The sequence below is a fragment of the Idiotropiscis lumnitzeri genome, chromosome 1 (genome assembly GCF_059441095.1).
Source record: "Idiotropiscis lumnitzeri isolate Australia: NSW breed Sydney's pygmy pipehorse chromosome 1, RoL_Ilum_1.0, whole genome shotgun sequence".
Taxonomy (NCBI): domain Eukaryota; kingdom Metazoa; phylum Chordata; class Actinopteri; order Syngnathiformes; family Syngnathidae; genus Idiotropiscis; species Idiotropiscis lumnitzeri.
The window spans coordinates 19,973,500-19,995,068 of record NC_142391.1 but is presented as its reverse complement, the minus strand read 5'-3'; the positions used below and the strand labels follow the sequence as shown (position 1 = coordinate 19,995,068).

Sequence of the window (21,569 nt, the reverse complement as noted above, 5' to 3'; positions counted from 1 at the left end):
AGGTTTTTCTTATTCAGGAGAAAATTGACTTATTTTGAATCCACTTAAAACTAATTTGATGTCATTGTGAATACTTTATCAGGTAAACTACGCACATTTATTACTATACTGTCATTATACAATTATTATACGACACACAAACTTACACTCGTAAGTTTAAACAAATTATCACGATTCTTCCCAAATGTTTTTAAGGGAAGCAGTAGATTATACTTTTACATCACAACTTTAAAATATGGCTTATATGGTATTATAATAAAGGTTTTCAGACAATAAGTGTCACAGAAATGACTTGAAGTCCGCCCCCCCTTTTGCTTTCATTTCTTTGTAAATAAACCGGTCATTGCCTCAATAAACTGAAATGACTGAATTTATTTGTACTGTAAATACATTTTAAAAGTCATTGAAATGATCAAAGAAAAGCTTTGTTTCATTTCATTGCCGGGCAATTTTTAAATTCCGATCATGTTTTTACCGCAGGCTCCAGTGAGCAAATAGTTATTAAATTACATCTTACAGCAGCTTACATGAACACAAATGCAGAAGAGACCGTTTTAACCCCCCCAAAAAGTCTTTAATGACAAAATATTCAGCTCTACATGTTTATGTTGTTCATCGAGCAATCCCAAAACACTTTTCAATACAATAACAGGCTTGCAGCAACTTGAGCAAAAGATGATTTCATTGAATCACTTGAACGGGCACGGCTCTAATCTTGATGAACTTCACAAGTGTGTTCCGTGACGTTAATATTGCCTCCAATAGGAAGCGCACTGCGAGGGGTGAAAAAGGTCAGTTGGGTTTGGGCGCAGGCCGGATCTTCATCTCGGTGAATCTCAGAGAGTATTGCCAGCCGGTCCAGCTGGACCACTCCACTCCGTCAGCGTAAGAGGCGTGGCCTCCTCCCAGGTACTGCCCGTTCAGGTTGGACGTGTGACAGTTGCGGTACCACCAAGCGCCCTGGTAGTACGTGGCGCAGTTGTTCTCAGACTGGTCCTGGTCCCGGTCCTTTGTGGTGAACTGCATCCCGGAATGCTTCAGGAGGGAATCGCCTGGCGGGCACACAAACCCATTTGTCTTCCCGACCTGTTGGAAAAACGTTCGCTCTCCGGGCTTAGCTAGTGAGGATGTCGCTACCTGCGGTTCCTGAGTAGCGGTCCACAGCTAGTGGGTATCCGTCCTCCTCTGGGTTGACCGAGTCGCGGCCCACGGAGAATTCGGCGTAGTGAGCAAAGGCTGTCGCGTTGTCGAAGTCGGCCATGTCTATTCGCAACTCGTAACCGCCTGACCGTGTCAGAGAGTAGATCCTGTGCAATCCTGCCGACACAATATCACGCACAAGTAAGCAACAAAGCGCCACTTCCGCAAACACAGACATTTTGGACAAACTGATCCCTCAAAAGCCCGCAAGGCAGAGGCGCCAGGTGAGCTTTGGTTTTGAAGCGGCCCCAAATGGGCAATTTTAAGATCGTACACTGTACATTGACTTTCCGACGGACGACATTGGACTGGTGTGTTGATGCCTTTTGGGGCAAAATGCAACCAACTGCAAGCATTCTGAAGTGCTGCCACGGGAGACGTCACGAAATATTTGTTTGTGTGTGTATTTTAGACCTAGCCAGTGTTCTCCTGTTGTTGTTCCAAAGCCGTCTCGATACGCATTCCAACCACGAAAGAAATTGACTGAGCCATCCTGTCTTCTCTGGATCACCTGCACGTAAAGACACACACACACACACACCCCCACACACACACAAATCAGCCTGACAGGTTGAGGTCTGCTGTTTGCCCACTAAGCAAATTAGCATGATTAGCTCATTAGCGACAACGTGTACTGAGGTGACCAGCTAATGAGCTCATCGTGTCGCGCTTCCTGAGCGCGTCAACCTTAATGAACACATCTCAACTAAAACTTCATTGTGTTTATTTTTATTTATTTATTTATTTTTTTTGTCAAGCACGTACGGTCCAGCCTCCCGCGTCCGTGCTCAAGTCGCAGTAAACCAAGAAGCCGTCAGGCTCGTGGACGGGAAAGATGGAATAGACGCCATCTTGGGAATTTCCTGCCGCCATGACCTCACTGCAGTCTCTGGGCGCGAGAGCTGAAGGTAAAAAACGGCACAAAGATGCATGAAAGACCACAAACACAATGTGCTTCAAACATGGCGCGCTACCTTTGTGTTTGTCTTTGAGGAGTCTGCTTAGACTCTCAAGCTCCCTCTGCAGGCTGGAAAGGGAATCCGTCAAAGTCGAACTGAAAGTCAGGACCCCCGTTTGCTCATCTGACAGCACCTGCACACAAATACCAAAGATTTGCCGGTCAAAATATTTCGACTCCACACTGATAGTTTTGGGCTTCCGTGTAATAGCGGAAACAATTCTGTGCAAAAGCCAGGGACGAGCGTCCGGTCAAGTCAAGCCGGCCCGGCCGATGCGCTGCCTCACCTGAGCGATGCGGTTCTGCTGGTTCTGCAGGCGCTCCAGTCTCTGCTCCAGAACTCCTTGGCCACTTTTCAGGGCCTGAGCTTCGCGTTTGAGGTCATGTGCGTGTCCTGTGGCCGCTTTGAGCTCCTCAGCCAGCGCGTGTACGCGGCCCGTCTCCTGCCAGTCTTCGGCGTTGCGCGCACTCAGTGCCCGTATGAGCGAAGAATGCAGCGCCTCCCAGCGCTCAAAGTGGCGGCCGGGGTCGGGACAGTTGGGGTCCAGGAAGATGCTGATGGGTTCGCCGTCGCCCAACTGCGAAACCGTCACTAGGGCGCCCGTCTCTTTGGGATTGGTTGAGATGACGGGCGAGGAGGATGCCGCCTCGTCTCTGGGACTGGATTGACATGTTCATAACAATTGCTCGTATTAGCGGTCATGAAGGAATGACTAAAATATTAAGTGTCGGGCCGCGGTACGTTTTGGAAGCTGCCCTTGTTTCATCTCAGCCAACAAATCTGTCCTTCCCTTTTCTCTCTCGCTGCGCCTCAAGAGGCTGAGCTGGAGGCTAGTCCAGCTGACTTTGACTGAGAGGCTGACTGAGTACGCCCTGGACTGGTCGTCAAGAGGCATGTGCAGACAAACAAGCATTGACTCTCACATTTGCTGGGGACGATTGAGAGCGGTGATTCTCAAAACGTTGACAAACAACAAAGAAGGAAATCTGGAAGGGCTCGGAATGGCGGCTGGTCATGCGCCTAAACATTTGACCTACAGTGGTCAAAGGGTCCCAAATGTAGCTGGGGTCCAAAATGTTCTTGAAAATAAATAATATGTCCCATGCGGCGCACTCGTCTAAACACGGCATTTGATTGAATCCTGGAATAGGAATTGAACGGATGGCCATTTAGCCACTTGCTGCGGACTGAAAAGCCGGGCCGACTCAGGTTAGGAACACCACATGATGAAATCCAGAATACTAGTGATCCGTGATTGAGCGGTGGTTGAGCCCGGTGATGTCACTCTGATGTCGTGATTACTCCACAGCAAGTGGCAAATTGACTACTCCCCCCCCCTCCTTACAAGATGGACAATGACAACTGCTTCGTTCCTGTTCGGCAAAGGCAACACTGATATGAATGCCGACATATATATAGATATGTATGTCATATATGAATGACATATTTTGGTTCAGAACATTTTGGGCTTGACTCACCCTTTGCCGCCATTTCAGACGGGAGAAAAGCTAGCGTTTCTTTTCACATGCTGAATTGCTTGAAGCGAATGAATGAATGTGACGCACCGTTGATATCATGACGGAAAGAATTGCGCGTGCGCGTGCGCATGCACCTGGTGATGAAGGGCAGAGGGTAGTGCTTCATGAAGAGGATGGTGCCCGTTGCCGTGACGACCGCTACCACAACGACCAACAGGACTGTCCGCAAAAGGAAGCTGCAGCATTTCTGAGCACACAGAGTGACGCATGGCAAAGGTTTGCAAAGTCGAACCCCGACAGATTGGTCGCCAACCAATCACAGGGCACGCAACCATTCAAAATTTTTGCAGGGGCCTCCGCCTCTCAATTAGCACTTGATGCGGTTAGCGAGCTAGCCAAAACGACGCCCAGAAAATGCCTCTTCTCGGTTTGTCTCCGTTTGCAAGGCTGATTTTCTTGACTTGGCCTTTATTTGAAAATCCTTTTAACTTTTTAAGAATACACTTTGCATTGTTTGACGTGTCGCACGGGACCATAATTTGCACCAGTCTGTTTTTCTCTCGGAATTAAGGCGGTCACGTCGCCACGGCGACAGCTGCTCAAGATTACAAGTGTCTTGACTGCAGATTAACACAAATTAACTCGTTGCTGCTTCTTTTTTGTCCTTAATTTGCCACTTCTTTTACTCCCACATTCTAATCTCGTCGAATATTTTTGACATTTTTCTTATTGGAATTAATTGTGTATTTTGTTGTTCCCGCCAATCAGAGTTGCTGTTCAACTTCAGTGCGTTTCGCTGCAATTACAATGAAGATGTTCTGATTCGGATTTCTACTGCTTTTTGCCGTTTCATGTCTCTGCTTTGTCAATTTCGGACTCATCGTCCTGATCCCGGCCCAGCGACCAGTCCCCATCCCAGCCTGAGATTGAAAATTTGGAGGTCAACGCCACATGCACCATCTCCAAGGATTGTTGCGATATTCTTTCTTTGTTCCTGCAGTGCGACGGGCCGCACGTACCTTGCGCTTGTTGGCTCGTTTGCAGTCCAGCTCCGAGCTGCTGTTGTTCATCACGGTCCAGCTGTCATTTAGCATCATTCTGAAACAACACAAAAAAGCCACAGCAAAGTCTTGCAACATGAAAGACAGAAGGCGAGTCAAGATTTCAGAAAGGTTTAAACAAAATTCCACCCGATTCTTCCTTCCTAAAAGTCTTTGTTTCTCGACATCAAACTTTTTTTGATCGTCATTGATGAACTGACTTACTTGTCTGCCTTGAAGATGACCCCAGACAAAGATGATTGATGTGACCCGTCGTCCGCCGCACTGTCACATCATCATGACAACAGACGCGAGGCGAGAGAGAGAGAGAGAGAGAGAGAGAGAGAGAGAGAGAGAGAGAGAGAGAGAGAGAGAGAGAGAGAATGTGCCACTTCTCAAAGTCAATCTGCTCAGATTAGCTCTCAATCTGTGCGTATTGGTTTGGGGTGGCAGATTAACAAGTGCAATGTGTCACCCTGCACACTTAAATGTCACACACACACACGCACACCCCCGCACACACACCCACACCCACACCCACACGCACACACACACACACGTTTGCCCGCACACGCACTCTTATATGTCTCACACACACACACACGTTTGCCCGCACACGCACTCTTATATGTCTCACACACACACACACGCACCCCGACACACACACATATATGTCACCCACGCACACATTCGCACACGCGTGCACACTTATTTGTCACACAAGCTCTATTTTGTCTCCACGGTAATCACAATCATCATCAATCAAAAGCAGGATTGTCAAAGCAACCATCATCTCGAATCCATATATGCTGAAATGCAGATATTGCGTGTGCGTGCGTGTATGTGTGTGTGCGCTCTGAGAGTTAGAAGAAGTAATCTGCTAATGCGCTCGAAGGTGCTTAGAAGAGTCAAGTCAGTGCGACTGTTGACGCGTTCTTTTTCTTCTCTGACTTGATGACTGATTGACAAGTGTGTCATTTGTGTCTGTCGCGTGTGTAGACAACATTCCCGTGTGCACGTCTTTGCTTCGTCTGTTAGAACATGTGTGTCCGTGCGCGTGTATCAGACTATGGTTGCCATGGCGACGCTGGTCAAACATCTCTCCCGATGTCAACATCTTGGCTGGATGAATGTTATTGGTGAGTTGATTGATTGACAGCTGCTTTGTTGACATTGGGACCTTCAAATTATTTTCTGCAGGTATGAGAAATAATCAAAATGTTTGAGTGGATTTTTTTTTTAAGCCAAAACAGTTAGCCACTTTAAAGGCAACTTTTATTCTGCAGCCACTAAGATTTGAGTCTGCCCATGTTTTCGTTTTGACTTGGGAGCACGGGAAACAAGCACAGTTTTGAGTTACGAATTAAACTGGACGGTCTTGCTAACGGGAGTTGTGACGTCTCCGCTGGAAGCTCAGTTTTCATATTCAAGATTTGCTTTTCGACAATACTTTTTGCCAAACATTTGTCCTGCTTTTTTGTGAAATCAGCTGTTGAAAATGGCCCGTCCCAATTGGATTTGATTTTTTCCAATGTTTTGTTTCTTTTTCTTGATCAGTTGGACCTGAGTTGACTTGAGAAAAGTTGGATCAGTTCCGCTCAGTCACAGTTGTATAAACACAGGCAGAGCTCAATGGAAATATTCAGAGCTGGGCACACAATCCACCTCCTTTGTTAACCGAACCCCTTTTTAATTAACTCATTCACTCCCAGCCCAGGTGAAAAGAATGCACTTTCTGACTTTTATATCCGTCAATGGCAGTGAATGAGCCCCCCTCGCTCCAAAAATGGCCGTCCGGCCGGGCCGCAGGGTCGGGCCGTTCCTGCCCAGCTTTGCAGAGTTCCAAGTGGATCACTCAGTCGAGGGACGAAGGAAGTATTCAGAACCTGAAAGAATCTGAATTGGACCCTGTATGTGTTTTGGGCTGGAAATGTTGATTGCTGACGCTCAGAGCCCTCAAAAGTCGATTGGGAGGCGCAGCCAGTAGCTAGACCAGAGGATAGGCAACTTGGTGCCTTGAGTGCCGCGGTAATGTCTTTTTAGAGGTTTTTTGCCTTCAACCCAGCCGATTCAAATAATGACTTGGCAAGGCGCCAAAATCCACACCACATGTACTAAAGAGCTCAAATTGTCAGGACTGAATTATGTTCAAATTCAATTCCGCAACTGGGCAGGCCGTCCTGAAGTCCATTTTTGGGGCAGGGGGTAGGAGGTGACAATTTTTATAAATAAGGCCGGAGGGTCGATGCCGGAAGGCGGGGGACTGACTGGCAAAAAAGGGTCATGTGCCCAGCTCTCTTAAATTAAAAAAAAAAAAAAAACACCCCAAAAAAAACAAAACTTCGAAATGTCACTGTGTGCACGCTGATCACAAACATTTCGTCAACCTCGCAGATCTTAAGAGCGCCTCCATCCATTGGCTGTCGTGCGGTCAGAGGGCGGAGCCGGAGACGTGGCGCCGAAGATTGTGCATCTTGTCCGACGCTCGCCTGTTGCTGCTAGACGACCCAGAGGTGAGGTCACGTCACCTCATTTCACTTCCTGCTCACCTTTACACATGAAAAGTCTCCCACGTGGCTCGAGGCTTTTGCTCGACCTTTATCAATACATCAGTTGGTCAGTACTTTCAGTTATTTGTCAGTGTGATCTGTTAGTTGAAGGTGCGTCCCCACTGGCATGACAACAGCGCTACCAATGGATCCGAAAATAAATAAATATTACATTCAACAAAAGAAATGGAAAGAAAAAGACAAAATGAGATTGAGATTTAGATTTTAATCTTGTAGTCCTGCTGTCAGTCAATGAAGGTTTGCTTGTACTGGTTTTGGATTTTTGGTTTTTCCAGGTTCATCCTTTGCTGGTCTCAGAGAGGGCGGAGTCTTGTACGGTGTGGTTACTAAGATACCGCCTCCATGTGGCCTCGGCACCATCGCACTCCCACAAAGGTGAAGAATACACACACACACACACGCACACACACGCACACACGCATGAACGCGCAAATACACGTGATGGACGAGCACTTTAAAGATGAGTCTGGTAAGAAAGACTTTGATTGTTTGCTGCGTTTGTGCGTGTTGAAGCAAGGAGCAGTTCAGGGCTGATTCTGGGGAGATTACATTCTTAATCTCATGTCATATATTCGGGTCATAATCTGCAGATGACCAAAGAAGAAAATAGGGAAGAAAATGTTCTTATCATTGTTCTGCGCAAAATTTACAACGTGTTTGTTTTGGATTTATTGGGCCTTGACGTGCAAAATTTAAGGATTTGCGGCCACAAAAGCGCACACGCAGAAATAGCTCCAGATCTGTCCAAGTCGACCCACGTGCATTTTCGAACTCGCTCGCTCGCGTCTTCCCTTCATTGAAGACCGACAAATTGCGCATTTGTCACTAACTTGCCGTGTGACCTTACATCTCAACTCCATGCAGCCGCCATCCTAATGAGGGAAAAGTGCAAACGAAGGGGATGAGTGTCAGAGGCCTTGAGTCCCGATAGATTTGAATTAACTTTTTATTTTTATTTTTGTGTGAATGTACTTTCTAAGTGCTTTCAAAGTGTTTGCCTTTGAGGCGACGCTAAATGATCGGGTGAGTGGCGAGCAATTGCTGCGCCAACATGGCTGCTTGGCATCTTTTCCAGAGTATCCCGAGAGAAGGCCACGCCCCCTGAGTGCCTTGGACGCGCCCAGCAGCAAAGTGACGGTAGGGCGCTCGCTGGCGTTCTGGGAGGAAGCTTCTTGGTCATCAGCGTGAGTGCTCTTCTCTTTTCCCGCTCAGGCTTTTCTGTCCGCCAGGCTGATGCGCTCTCTCCGCAGAAGTGGCTCCCATCCCAAAGTCTTTCGCCAGAGTAGCATCAACGCGTATGACAGCAGGTAACAGCCAACGTCAGCATATATGACAGCTGCGTGTCAAGCATTACTGATTTATACATTAGAGTATTTACAATTTAGTTTGACCTGCATCCTGCCTATTTTGGATGTAATTCCACTGACAACCAGTTGATGGCAACACAGGAATTTTATTTTCATTGCTATTATTTCTATTATTATTTTTTTCTTCCCCCCCCTCCAAGTTCAAATAAACATTCCTTCCTTCGTTGATATTCGTTTGAAGATGCCCCATGCCAGACTAAAATCCACCTCTGGCTATGATTAATTGAATCTTTTTTTAAACATTTGTCACATAGAGCATATCATGTGTGACAAAGTGAGTTGCTACACCTGTCTATTGGAGGTGTGCAGAAGAATGCGAAGATGACGTCACTGCGCAGCAGCTGCAGTCAGTTCAAAGATGGAGGAGAGGAAGTAGGGCAGCATCCCCGATGGGAGGGGCCGCGGCTGGAGCCTCCAGCATCAGTAGCTAGGAGACGCGCGCGCACATGCACTCGCAGACAGACAGACAGACAGGTTTGTCTTTCTTGGGGTCGCGTTTGCTTCAGACGAACGCGGATGTGTAAGCCTCCTTCTCCTCCTCTTTGTCATCCTCCTCTTCAGCCCACAGAATGCTTTGTGAGTACTTGTCCTCTTTTGTCCTCACGCCATCTGCAGTGCGTGCGCGTGCGCGTGCATCGAGCTGCGTTAGCATGCGGCTAGGCTAGCTGCGCTTATCAGCAACACCAAAAAGGCGAATGTCAACCTACTCGCCAGGCCTCCAAAAGCGACATGACTGTGCAGGTGCGCGTGTGCGTGTGCGTGCGCGTGCATCGAGCTGCGTTAGCAAGCGGCTAGGCTAGTTGCGCTTTTCACCAGCACTAAAGGCGAAAGTCAACCTGCGCACGGCTTCTCGCCATGCCTCCAAAGCGACATGATTGCGGTGTGCATGCGCGCGCGCGCGTGATAGCGTGGCAAAATCACTATCCCTTGCTTGCCTCCCTTCCGCCTCACAAATACGACCTTTCCAAATGAAATGCAACCATTCAACTCGACTGTCTAATTCAGGTCAACTCATTTTCTGACACACCATCTTGTTCATATTCGATAATAACATTTATGTTCTAGTATATTTACATTATTCTAGCTCAGGGGCCACATGGAGGAAAATTGATGGGCTGGACCAGTAAAATGATGATCTATAACGAAAACTAATATCTGTCAATATTATGCAGATTAACTCTACTTGCAAACGCTGTCCTGCAAATTTCGGAAGTCAACGGTAAATTAATTGTAATATATGAAAGAAATCTATAAAGAAAAAAAAATATATAGTATGTGAGTATGTGTGTGTGTGTGTATTTGAAAATATTTTCAGAAAATAAACATTTTGTATTGAATAATATGAACAAAAATAATGTAACTCAAATATCCAGCTCCAGGAAAAAGTCCCTATCTTAATATGTATTCAAGGACTACAATGAAGTACAAAGAATTGAATTAAATACGGCAAGGCTTCAATGAAGATTTCGCATTTTAGTTTTGCCAACACAAGTTTGTCATCTTGTTGTTTAGCGGCCGTTTCATTCAACTGCGATGACTCCCTCTTGACACTAGCCTCCACTTAATGACGTACTGGAAGTGTCTTTGACAGAAGGAAAAGAAAACTCACGAAGAAGAAATGATGTCACGTCAAATTGTCTAATAATCACTAATATTGGCCATTTGATGAATTGGTTGTTTGTTCAGTCAGACCATGCTTATGTTTATACTTTACCAAATCTTCTCGCGGGCCACAATTAACCAGTTTGCGGGCCTTATCCAGCCCGCGGGCCGTATGTTCGACACCCTTGTTCTAGTCAATGTCAATACACCTCTAATGTTGCTTATTAACCTGTTATTACATGCAAATGTATGTCATCCATATAAAACCTCTATGAGTGCGTTTTATGCTAATTTGACCCTTGTCAAAATTGGCAAACACAGGAGATTAAAAAACATAAGTCGTAATCAAGTCACGTCCACTTCCTGCCAATTCTTGTTTACTAGCATGTCAACTTGTTAGCTGGGAGGGGCCCTTGACCCGATTTTGCCGGTGAGTCCTCAGCCCTCCTTCCGCGCCTTGAGCACCCTTCGTCATCGTCGCTCCATCCTTGTTCATAAAATAATCATCCCTCCCCATACCCGTCCGTAATCGTCCTTTTAAGGCACTTCCATCCTTACATTTCGCTCGTAAATTAAAAAAAAAAAAATCCAGGTTTCATAACTCATAAACATTATTTAACGTTCATAAGATGACTCATTTCCACTTACAGTAATTTCAGGACTACAAAACACACTTGATTAAAAGCCCCAATAGCAAATTTTTTTCCATAAAAATGCATTTGTAGGTACACTAATAGCCGCATTATTAAATGGAGTAATAGTTATATTATAAACTCCAGGCGACGCATTTTTTCCCAAACGATGTCGACGGCAGCTATCATTACAGAGCCTACGAGTGTTGTCACGCGAGGCAGATTTATAAATGAGGTCGAACTGAATTAATTGCACTTCATCCCTTTGCTCGAATTAAACGCATCGTAAAAATGCTTATTTTGACTTTCAATTGCTTCTTCACACAGGGTCGATGTTTTTGCCCACTTAGTCTCGCTCTCTCTCACTCTTTCTCACCCTCTCTGTCTCTCTCGCACGCCCATTCCTTCCCTCCCTTTCAGCTGGCTCCTCGTCAGTAAAAAGCCATAAATAAACCGCAGTGCATTAAAAACCGCTAGCTTTGAAGGTTCGGTAAAAAAATAGCGGTTTGTAGTCCGGAAAATATGGTACCTTAAAGGCATCCACTTCTGGTCGAACAGTTTAACAAGGCGCTTCCCACAACATGTTGGATACTGACCTCTCAGTTGAAGGGTCAGCACATGCACCAGCGTGACAAGATTTCTTTGTGCTGTATATACATATACTATACACATCTATCTATCGATCTATCTATCTATCTATCTATCTATCTATCGATCTATCTATCTATCTATCTATCTATATATATATATATATATATATATATATATATATATATATATATATATATATATATATATATATATATATATATATATAATAGTGTCGCATGCTGTAATAGGTGAACTAAAGTCCCTTTTTTGTTTTTGTTGTGGTGGCACTTATATATCGTTTGTGCCACCACAAATGAAAACACACTATTCTGGTAAAGATTTGAGAAAATTCAAGTTCAAACAATGCAGCACGCACGGGCAGTTTGCTCACTCACCTGCCGCAAGGGGTGATGTTATGACGCCAAGCAGCCAGCAGGGGGTAATATTGCCCAACATAAGATTGATGGAGCTTGATCAATGACTGCATCAGTGAATGCTGATGAACTGGTTAATATTGCCTCGGTGATTCGACTTCTTCCACCTAAATTTGATGTGCTTCAGGGAGAACCGTGGCGTTGTGACTGCAACAGTGCTCAGAAATATTATTTGAATGTGGCAGTTCATCCTAAAATCTAAAAAAACAAATGAAAATCAATAGTGTTGTTCTGTGTGCATTTATCCCTCCATCCATTATCTTAGCCGTTTCTCTTCACAAGGGTCTTGGGCACGCTGGAGCCTATCCCAGCCGTCTTTGGGCAGTAGGCGGGGTACACCCCGAAATGGTTGCCAGCCAATCGCAGGGTACACATAGACAAACAACCACTTGCACTCACTCTCACACCAAGAGACAATTTAGAGCGACCAATCAACCTGCTATGCATGACTTTGGAATGTGGGAGGAAACCAGAGTACCCGGAGAAAAGCCACGCAGGCATGCAAACTCCACACAGGAAAGCCAGAGCTGGAATTGAACCCTGCACCTCTGAGCTGTGAGAAGGACATGCTCACCCGTTGGCCACCGTTCCATCCCGCATGCATTTCTTCAATTGAAAAGTTCTGCTGCAGTACAAACATATGCACTGATAAATATGAGCATTTAGCAGTCAAGTTAAACATTCAGCGACAGTAGCATAATGCTGGTTACCGACTGACCGCTTCTGCCCCGTATGTTCCCTAGCGGGCGTAGCTAACCCTCCTAGCATGAAAGCTTATGTCAGTCGTCATGTCTTGTTGTCTTTGTTTTTGAGCCGCTTGCCATTTCTGCAAACAATCATGAATGATTCTGTGCAAAGCGTCCCTCGAACCATCTTATCAGCTTTGCTTCGCTCAGAAGCTTCCAATCCAAGGCGGGAACAAAACCCCGAATGGGTCTGCCCTCGTCTTCATGGACTGTCCCGCTCCCATCTGCTCCCGTGAACTTTTTATCCTGTACCGTCCTGATCCTGTGATTAAAAGTAAAGTTGACACCCATCCCATGTCAGCCTCTCATTTGAGGTGCTCATTCCACATTTGCTCATTGTCCCCTTTCTCCCGTCAGACACATTGATGATGATGAATCGATTGCAAGACACGCAATTGCTTTATTGGGTTGGAAAAAGGTTGGACGCGCTCTGAATGGGAGACGGACAGCTGTGTGATGTCGAGACGCTTGTGTTGTGTCCAGGCGTGAGATGCGTCGGCTGCACTGCGCTAGCCAGGAGTCAGCATTAGGCGGCAGAGGCGGGGCCTCCCTGGAGCTGAAAATGGACCAATCGGTGATCATCAAACCGGTTCACCCGTCGCTTCTGGGCCAGGACTACTGCTTTGAGGTCAGACACGCCTTGTCCGGCTGGCGAGCGGGCGCCGCGGCTCGGCCGACTCTCATCGTGCGCCGTTGCGACCGCTCGGCAGGTGACCACCTCCGCGGGGACCAAGTGCTTCTCGTGTCGGTCGGCGGCCGAGCGGGACAAGTGGATGGAGAACCTGCGGCGAGCCGTGCAACCCAACAAAGACAACAGCCGACGCCTGGAGAACCTTCTGACGCTGTGGGTCATCGAAGCCAAGGATCTGCCCGCCAAAAAGAGGTGAGTGACGTCTCCTTCTCCTCGCACGTGTCCGTCCTTGATCAGTGCCACCTGCTGCCACGCTGGCTCTGCACAGACTGAAGTCGCCATTATGAAACAATTTGGACATTTTCACGACCCACACCATACTGCTTTCAATGATTATAAATAAAACAACTGAGATTCTGCCTTTTTCCGTTCAGCAGTAAAAAAAAAGTAGGTTGCACAAAATGTTTCTCACAAAGGGTGCTGATCAACAACGCCATCTACTGGTGCTTATGCATCAGGAAAGTTGTTTCCAAGTTTGAAATTGACATCGCAGCAGCATCATGATAAAAAAAAAAAGAAAAAAAGTCTGATCGGCTACGGGTGTTCTCGACTATCAGTTCTATGACCACTTCTACGACTTAATTGGGCCTGTTTTGATGGCACGCAGGTACTTCTGTGAACTTTGTCTGGACGACAGCCTGTACGCACGGACGTCGTGCAAGATGAAGACGGACAACATCTTTTGGGGCGAACGCTTCGACTTTAGTAGTCTGCCGTGCGTCGGCGCCGTGACGCTGCACATCTACAAGGACACGGACAGGAAACGTAAGAAGGACAAGAGCAGTTACGTGGGCCTGGTCAACATCCCCGTCGTCACGGTAACGGGCAGACAGCTGCTGGAGAAGTGGTACACAGTGAGCATGCCCAGCACCATCAGAGGTGAGTCCTACGTCGGCCCGCGTGCTGGCATCGAGTCATCCGATTGGTAAAACCGTAGCCTTCGCACGTCCAAATATAATTATGGACGGGGTTGCGCGGGGTTTTAATAATAATAATCATAATAGATTTCACGGGTCGCACGGTGGACGACTGGTTAGCGCAATGGTCACTCTCGGTTTATTTCCTGTTGCGGCTCTTCCATTCAGCTCCCTCAGCCACTCGGGTCTTGTCCAGGTGTTCCTCATTGTCTCATCAGTTGCTTTCGATCTGATTTGATTGGATTGTTGTTGCTGTCATGTTGTTTTCTTTTTTTCAAATGGTTTTGTTTTGTTGTTACTTTGAGTTTTGGTCTTCTCTTGATTGCATTACTGCTTCCGATTTAGTTTTCTACAGTTCCCATGCCCATGTTTTTTGTTCGTAAATTCGGCACAGCTTGCGTCTCATCAACCACGCAAAACGTGAGCCTTCCGCGACCCCAAGTGGCGAATGAAAAATGAAAAGAACAGACGTTAAAAAGTGTTCATGTTCACTCCATTTGTTAGGCCCCAATACGTATTGCTTTCTTTTCCTTCCTTCTTCTTGGTTCTGTGTTTTTATTTAAAAAGAAATTATGAACTTGATATATTTGTTGTTGGTCATATTTTTGCTCCAAATGAATTGCCATTTTTTTTCTTATTATTTTATTTATTGATATATTATTTTAATAACAATGGCCTTTTTGTTTGAATTATTACAGAATTAATTTTAGGTTTTGGCCTGAGCAACGATGATAATTGGAAAAAAAAATGATTGTGGCCCTCCGAGACATCTGATGTGTATATATATGTATACGTGCGTTATGTGCCGCGCTGACAACGTTTGTGCGCTCGCTCATTCGGGCCAACAGGCAAGTCGAGTGTGCCGACGGTGCGTGTGAAGGCGCGCTACCAGAGCGTGATGATCCTGCCCATGGAACAGTACAAAGAGTTTGCAGAGTTCATCAGCGCCAACTACCTGCTGCTGTGCAACACGCTGGAAGCTTCCATCGGCCTGCGAGCCAAAGAGGAAGTGGCTGCGGCGCTGGTTCACATCCTGCACAGCACCGGCAAGGCCAAGGTACGAGGTCCGTCCCCGCCCTCGTCACACCCCGATTGACGCTCCTTGTCTCCAGGACTTCCTGACGGACTTGATGATGTCAGAGGTGGACCGTTACCGTGACAACGATCAGCTGATCTTCAGAGAGAACACCCTGGCCACAAAAAGCATTGAGGAATACTTGAAGCTGATTGGACAAAAGTACCTGCAGGACGCGCTGGGTACGCTGCGCACGTACAACACGTTCAACAACACAAGACGACATGTTTTGCGTGTTGCGTGTGTTCAGGCGAGTTCATCAAAGCTCTGTACGAGTCTGATGAGAACTGTGAGGTGGACGGGTCTCGCTGTGCCAACTCTGACCTGGCAGAGCATCAGGCCAACCTCAGGATGTGCTGCGAACTCGCATTCTGCAAGATCCTCGACTCGTACAGGTTACGCACACACGTGGAACACGCAGGCAAACATACACGTGCGCACACATGACTGACCCACGCTCACATTCGAAAAAGGAAAAAACTTTTAAATGAAAACCAAAATTTAATCCACAAGCCTTCGGGGTTGATTTTTAATGTATTTATTCCGATATTCCCACACAGCCATTAGCCGTATAAACGGAAAGTCGAACAGTCGTGCGTTAGTTGTCGTCCTTGTAATGTTTGTCGCACAGAAGTGTCGTCAATTAAAAAGAGTCAGCGAATGATGTCGATCCTGAGACGAGTTTGCTGCGTGTGGTTTTGGCTCCAATGGCACACCTGCAACGCCAGCGAAAAAGTGCTTTCCTTTTTGTTTCATACATGAAAAAAAAATGTTTACAGTATACAAATAAAAGTTCACTGTCCAGCTGGGTTTAAATTGTCTGAACAAGAATTCAATCCAGAAATCCACTTTGGATGTTGCCTTCAAGGCCTTCTAGCTTTTTTTAAATGCAGGTCCATCCAACTTGAGAAGCGCTATCATGCACTGCCCTCATTGCAATTCAAAGTTTGCGGATTGTATTTTCAAAATGGATTAAAATTGATATTCTAATTATTTTTTACAATACATTACTTACCATGGTGTTTTTCTAATCAGCTTCTTAAAAAATAAAAACTAACACTAAAACTAAGTTTTTGAAACCCCTAAAACTAATAAAAACTAACAAAGACTAATTAAATAAAAAAAAATAATAATAAAAAACTCAAATCGAAATAAAAACTATAAATAAAATCACAGTAGACAAACAAGGATGTGACGTTTGCGCCCCCTACAGGGTCTTTCCTCGGGAGCTGAAAGAGGTTTTTGCATCGTGGCATCAGGAGTGCAGCAACCGCGGGCGACCGGACATCAGCGAGCGTTTGATCAGCGCGTCGCTCTTCCTGCGCTTCCTGTGTCCGGCGGTGATGTCGCCGTCGCTCTTCGACCTGACGCAAGGTTACCCGGACGAGCGCACGGCTCGCACGCTGACGCTCATCGCTAAAGTCATCCAGACGCTGGCCAACTTCAGCAAGTGAGCACGCCTGTCTGGCCCTTTTGCCCTCGGCGTGACCTCCGTAACACGTGCACACGCGTGTTTTCAGGTTTGGCGCCAAAGAAGAGTACATGCTCTTCATGAACGACTTTGTGGAGCGCCAGTGGAGCAGCATGCAGCGATTCCTGCAGGAGATCTCCAACCCCGACGGACTCAACCACACCGGCCCCGGCTTTGACGGATACGTGGACCTCGGTCGGGAGCTCTCCTGCCTGCACACTTTGCTCACTGAGCTGGACCAGGTGAAACTTTCCGACTCGCTTGACACTTGTGACAAGTATGGCAAAGGTGACACTTGCTGCAGGTGAGACACCAAACTTGACCCAACATTTTTTCGGGTGACGTGCGTAACACAGAGACGAATTCAATCAGGTGACGTGTAGCCTTCTTGACACGAGAGAGAATAATTCAGTCAGGTGACTAAGTAGGACACGTGCGTCTTTTACTTTGTCCTCAGTCGTGTTTGTGCAAGCTCAGTCCACTTCCTCGGATCCTAAGAGACGTGTCGGCGGCGTTGGCGAACCCCGGAGGCGGGGCTTATCCCGGAAAAGCTTCGGCCCCCTCGCCCGAGCTCCAGCAGCATTTGGCATCTCCGCCGCCTCTGTCGCCGCCCCTCTCGCCGCCACTGGCAGCCTGCAATCCCTCACTTGGCCAGCAGTGCGGCGTCGGACTGGATGGCGGGTCAGTCATCTGCACAACCACGTCACTAGAAGGTCGGAGAGCTAAAGTTCTTCAACGTTGTTCACACTGCAGCTCAAGTCCAACTTTTTTCTTTACCCATATGCGAGACGCACTTGATTTTTTTATTTTATTCATTTTTTTCTTCCTAAGTCGCCATGGGCCTCTTTCGTACGTCGATTTAAATTAAATATGTATGCGATGTCCCTGCATTATGCACGCTTATCCGTACACATCCGACCTCATCAAAGTCACCAAAGGCCCAATATGCGCACTGCGCGAGCTGACAATAAGTGACCGTGAATCGGCATAGTTTTGAGTAAAAGTGTTGACTTTACATTTGACTTGAATTGAATCCCACTTGAAAAGTGAAGCATAAAGTTGCTTTGTGGTGATCGTCGTAATGCAGCCACCCCAAACGCGTCATTTATTATGCGCGGCAAAGACGTGACGTCATCTTTTGGTAAACGTCGCCATGAAATGAGATCAAAAAGAGTGGCCTCATTTTTTCAAAATATTTCTCCCTACTCAGTCAATATAAAATGGCGAAAAAATGAGCCCCTAACGCTATACCATGTCCACATCTTTGGTGCGCGCCACTTGACGACGTGCTTTTCACATCACGGATGCGTTGGCTGCGTAGCTGGCCGGTAAAAACTGAACACTGTCGTTGTAGGGTCACCGTCACTCAAGCGTTCAGGAAATAATGCTCAGATTTGTTGCAGGCTTGTGGACTTCACCAGGCTTCCGTCGCCGACCCCCGAAAACAAAGATTTGTTCTTCGTCACAAAAGGTTGCAGCCTTCAGCCGGCGTCAGGTGACCTTTCAACTCTCACCCGTCGTCCACTCTTGAAGCCTTGTTAGTGAACTCTGAACTTGCACGTTACTTCCCGTAGGCCCGCGCGGCTCGCCGGCACCGAGCTCGTCCTACTCTGAGCCCAACGACGACGTGGCGTTCGGGAGGGCGGGGCAGGAAATGAGCACGGCGGGGCGGAGCCTGTCGCTGGTGGACCTGCAGGACTCTTCCCCCGGCGACGCTCTCGACGACAGCCAATGGCAGCGCAGGGCGGGGCTGCTGCCGCTGTCTTTCCAGAACCCCGTTTATCACATGTCGTCGCGGCAACCGCACCGGGCCGAGGCCACGCCCTCCGACGGCTCGTCACAGGGTGGAGACGAACGCAACTCGGCCACCGCCCCCAAACCGGCCTTCCTCACCCAGATGCAAGTGGGCGTGGCCGCCGGGGGCGAGCGAGGGGAGCGTCTGTCGGCCATGTCCAGCAGCAGCAGCGGAGAAGAGCAAAACAGAAGAGCGCTGTCGCTCTCGGAAAACATCACAAGTACATTTTTGCTTTCCTTTGTCATGTCTGCATGATGATGGCACGGATGTTCGCGCTCGTAGACATACATAACCTCAGCAACATCTTCGTACCTGCGCGTTGCCGCAGGATGTGCATGCGCGTGCTAGTGCAGTCAAAGAAAGCAGAAATCCTTAAGGTACATTTGTCTGACTAAAAATAATAATGACAATGAAAATAGCACAGAAGACATGTTTACTAAATTGTAACCAAAATAATTCCAGCTCATATATATACACGCACATATATAAAATAAGTGCCCCGGAGGTGAGCAGGTCACAGCAAAGAGCTGGGTGTCAATTTGGTTTCGGCATGGTGGAAGATTGAGAGGGAGGAGGACCCAAATGCAGGAAAAACCAGGCAGGGATAACTTAAAGGATGTTTAATTGAAGGGAACAAAAAGGTCAACAAGGAACTTGGGATAAACAAAAAATATCAACGTACTAAACAACAAGCGTCAATATAACAAAAACTTGACGCCACACGAACTAACTTGACAGGAAGGAGGACAGGTGACAATGAACGACAAGAACAGAAAGGAAACAGGGAAGTAAATCCCAAAACAAATCGACGAGACAATGAGGAACACCTGCACAAGGCACGAAGGCTTGGAGGGAGCTGATTGGTCAACATGACGGAGTGGACGACAAGCACAGGTGGAAACAATAAGCTTAACGAGAGACACAAAGGAACACAAGGAAAATATGAAACTCAATACTAAACCAAAAACAACAAACACCACCGACCAAAAATCAAAAAAACAAAATCCTCCAATTTGTAATTTGTACTGCGAGTGGCTGATGTTGCGCTTGTGTGTTCATGATTTCCATTTACGTCTATGATGTCACTGATGATGTCATTGATGATGATGCAATGACGCTCTCATCCCAGCTGGCACCGCGCCCCCTCGTCAGAACTGTTCAGGTCCTCAACGTCGCATCGACCAGCCGCCTCCTCCCCCTACGGCTCCCCCTCCGGGCCCGCCACGGGGCCGCACGCCGCCCAGCATGCTCCCCCCTCGCCCCGCCTCCGGAAGCATGATGTCGTCCAGCCCCGATTGGCCGAGTAGCGGACACTCGCGCCTGCGCCAGGCCTCGTCTTCGTCCAAAGGAGACAGTCCCGAAAAACTGCGGCCTGCCAACAAGGTCAGCACCTGTTACCGTGGAAACCTGCACAGGCCGTACTCAAAGTAGTGACACCGCCTGTGTGTGCCTATGTGCGTGTGTGTGTCTAGGCGCCATCTCCTTGTGCATTGGACCGTACAGCCGCATGGCTTCTCAACATGAACTCCGCCTCTTCCTATGCCGAGACAGAGGATGATCGCCCTGACGACGCCTTAATCGACAAGGTAACCCGCAACCTCCCTTCAACGTGGCACTGGTCGCCTTAGCTGAGGTACACCGTGCGTGTGTGTGTGTGTGTGTGTGTGTGTGCAGTACCAGCAGGACATTGCGTTGCTGCAGGAGAAACTTCGCGTGGCAGCTCTGCGCCAGGAGGAGTGTGAGGCCCGGCTCCTGGTTCAGGACCAGCAGAACCAGCGTCTGCTACAGGAATATCAGGCATGTGCCAGCAGTCACTCGCTCACATCATTTCCATTCCGAGGGAGGTGTGCCGTTGGCCGCACCAGAGAGTGGCTTCTTTTCTTCAACATTGACACTTAAAATTGCTCTTTGTGTGCGTCAGGCTCGTCTGGAGGATACAGAAAGTCGACTGAGGAGGCTGCAGGATGACAAAGATCTCCAGATGAACAGCATCATCAGCAGGTACACGACTCGGTGTGCTTGCGTGTGTGCGTGCGTCAAAAAGTAACGCCCTTTGACCTGAGCAGGTTAATGGCGGTGGAAGAGGAGCTGAAGAAAGACCATTCGGACATGCAGGCTGTGGTTGACTCTAAACAAAAGATCATTGAGGCACAGGTTTGTCAAACGGAAAGGTGGCCTCCCTTCCTTCTTTAATGTCGCCCAATTCACCACTAACCCATCAATTTAAAAAAATTATTCATTTAATCCTGAATGAGATGATTTGAACTGTTTTACAACTCTGTCTTCTGCCTGTCTGCGTGTGTGCCAGGAGAAGAGGATAGCAAATCTGGATGCTACCAACAGTCGCCTGATGGTGGCGCTGGCTCAGCTTAAGGAGCGCTATGGTGTGACATCACAGAGGAACGGTCTGTCTCCTAGCAACACATCATCCCTGCAGATCACAGAAAACGGCGAGTTCCGCAATTCGGGGAATTGCTGAGCCGCAGGCCCGGCGCCACTGACAACTCTAAGTGGGAGGTGCCACAGCAACACACACACACACACACACACACACCCACCCACACGAGGATTAACCTCTCCACATCAGTGTCGGACTTTTCCCATTTGTGTGCACACCTTCCAACTGATGCTTTAGTGAGGACATGAGTCAACATTTGTTTAAATGCAGCAGTAAAGACTTCAGCAGAAGCCATGCAACCCCTCACATCGGTTTCGTGATCCAAATGGCTCATTTTGAACAGAAATATTTTGAAATTCTATCAAAACCAGTTCTTTAATTCACACTAGCAGTCCACTTTGGTGACTCATCACAAGCCCGAGTGGAAAGCGACTGGAATATTAGACGAGCAACTTTGAAATGTGCCCGTTTGATGGCATTGAGCTAACTCACGTTTGTATCTTCATAAAGCTTTTCATTGTGTAATTCTCCATCAACACGAGACACTCCAATAAAGCACGCCAGCATCAACGAGAGTGCTTTTGGTCTTGTGCTTCTTCCCTC

General features: G+C 47.4%; 2 protein-coding genes across 4 annotated transcripts; one reads left to right on the top strand and one right to left on the bottom strand.

Annotated features, from left to right (window-relative positions):
* Positions 1–552: 552 nt before the first annotated feature.
* On the bottom strand, positions 553–5,012 carry LOC148343565 (fibrinogen C domain-containing protein 1-like). Of its 2 annotated transcripts, XM_088303953.1 has the most exons (9): positions 4,903–5,012; positions 4,657–4,735; positions 3,772–3,884; positions 2,446–2,818; positions 2,175–2,292; positions 1,966–2,102; positions 1,615–1,711; positions 1,138–1,317; positions 553–1,052 (listed from the first exon to the last, which is right to left on the bottom strand). In XM_088303953.1, exons 2-9 carry the CDS (start codon positions 4,732–4,734, stop codon positions 793–795), a joined length of 1,356 nt encoding a protein of 451 aa, XP_088160079.1. In that variant the 5' UTR covers position 4,735; positions 4,903–5,012; the 3' UTR covers positions 553–792. The 2 variants fall into 2 exon arrangements, with proteins under 2 accessions (XP_088160079.1, XP_088160070.1); XM_088303944.1 differs by having other exon boundaries at positions 1,966–2,292.
* Positions 5,013–5,681: 669 nt separating this feature from the next.
* dab2ipa (DAB2 interacting protein a) lies at positions 5,682–21,541 on the top strand. 2 transcript variants are annotated; one of them, XM_088278585.1, is made up of 22 exons: positions 5,682–5,816; positions 7,072–7,190; positions 7,523–7,622; positions 8,323–8,384; positions 8,460–8,554; positions 13,103–13,247; positions 13,330–13,502; positions 13,918–14,189; positions 15,076–15,284; positions 15,340–15,484; positions 15,553–15,697; positions 16,516–16,752; positions 16,823–17,015; positions 17,231–17,454; positions 18,177–18,268; positions 18,348–18,788; positions 19,698–19,951; positions 20,041–20,154; positions 20,243–20,365; positions 20,490–20,569; positions 20,635–20,722; positions 20,877–21,541. In XM_088278585.1, exons 1-22 carry the CDS (start codon positions 5,747–5,749, stop codon positions 21,045–21,047), a joined length of 3,552 nt encoding a protein of 1,183 aa, XP_088134711.1. In that variant the 5' UTR covers positions 5,682–5,746; the 3' UTR covers positions 21,048–21,541. The 2 variants fall into 2 exon arrangements, with proteins under 2 accessions (XP_088134711.1, XP_088134778.1); XM_088278652.1 differs by lacking the exons at positions 5,682–5,816; positions 7,072–7,190; positions 7,523–7,622; positions 8,323–8,384; positions 8,460–8,554 and adding an exon at positions 8,988–9,190.
* The last annotated feature ends 28 nt before the right edge of the window (positions 21,542–21,569 follow it).

Excerpts from the sequence above, each read along its gene's own strand:
- LOC148343565 (XM_088303944.1), bottom strand. The coding sequence starts at position 4,734 with ATGATGCTAAATGACAGCTGGACCGTGATGAACAACAGCAGCTCGGAG. Across the intron at positions 2,819-3,771 it reads CCTCTGCCCTTCATCACCAG|TCCCAGAGACGAGGCGGCAT; the intron begins GTGCATGCGCAC and ends ATGTCAATCCAG. Across the intron at positions 1,318-1,614 it reads AACAGGAGAACACTGGCTAG|GATTGCACAGGATCTACTCT; the intron begins GTCTAAAATACA and ends TTGTGTCGGCAG.
- dab2ipa (XM_088278585.1), top strand. The coding sequence starts at position 5,747 with ATGGTTGCCATGGCGACGCTGGTCAAACATCTCTCCCGATGTCAACAT. Across the intron at positions 17,016-17,230 it reads TGCTCACTGAGCTGGACCAG|TCGTGTTTGTGCAAGCTCAG; the intron begins GTGAAACTTTCC and ends CTTTGTCCTCAG. Across the intron at positions 20,570-20,634 it reads ATGAACAGCATCATCAGCAG|GTTAATGGCGGTGGAAGAGG; the intron begins GTACACGACTCG and ends TGACCTGAGCAG.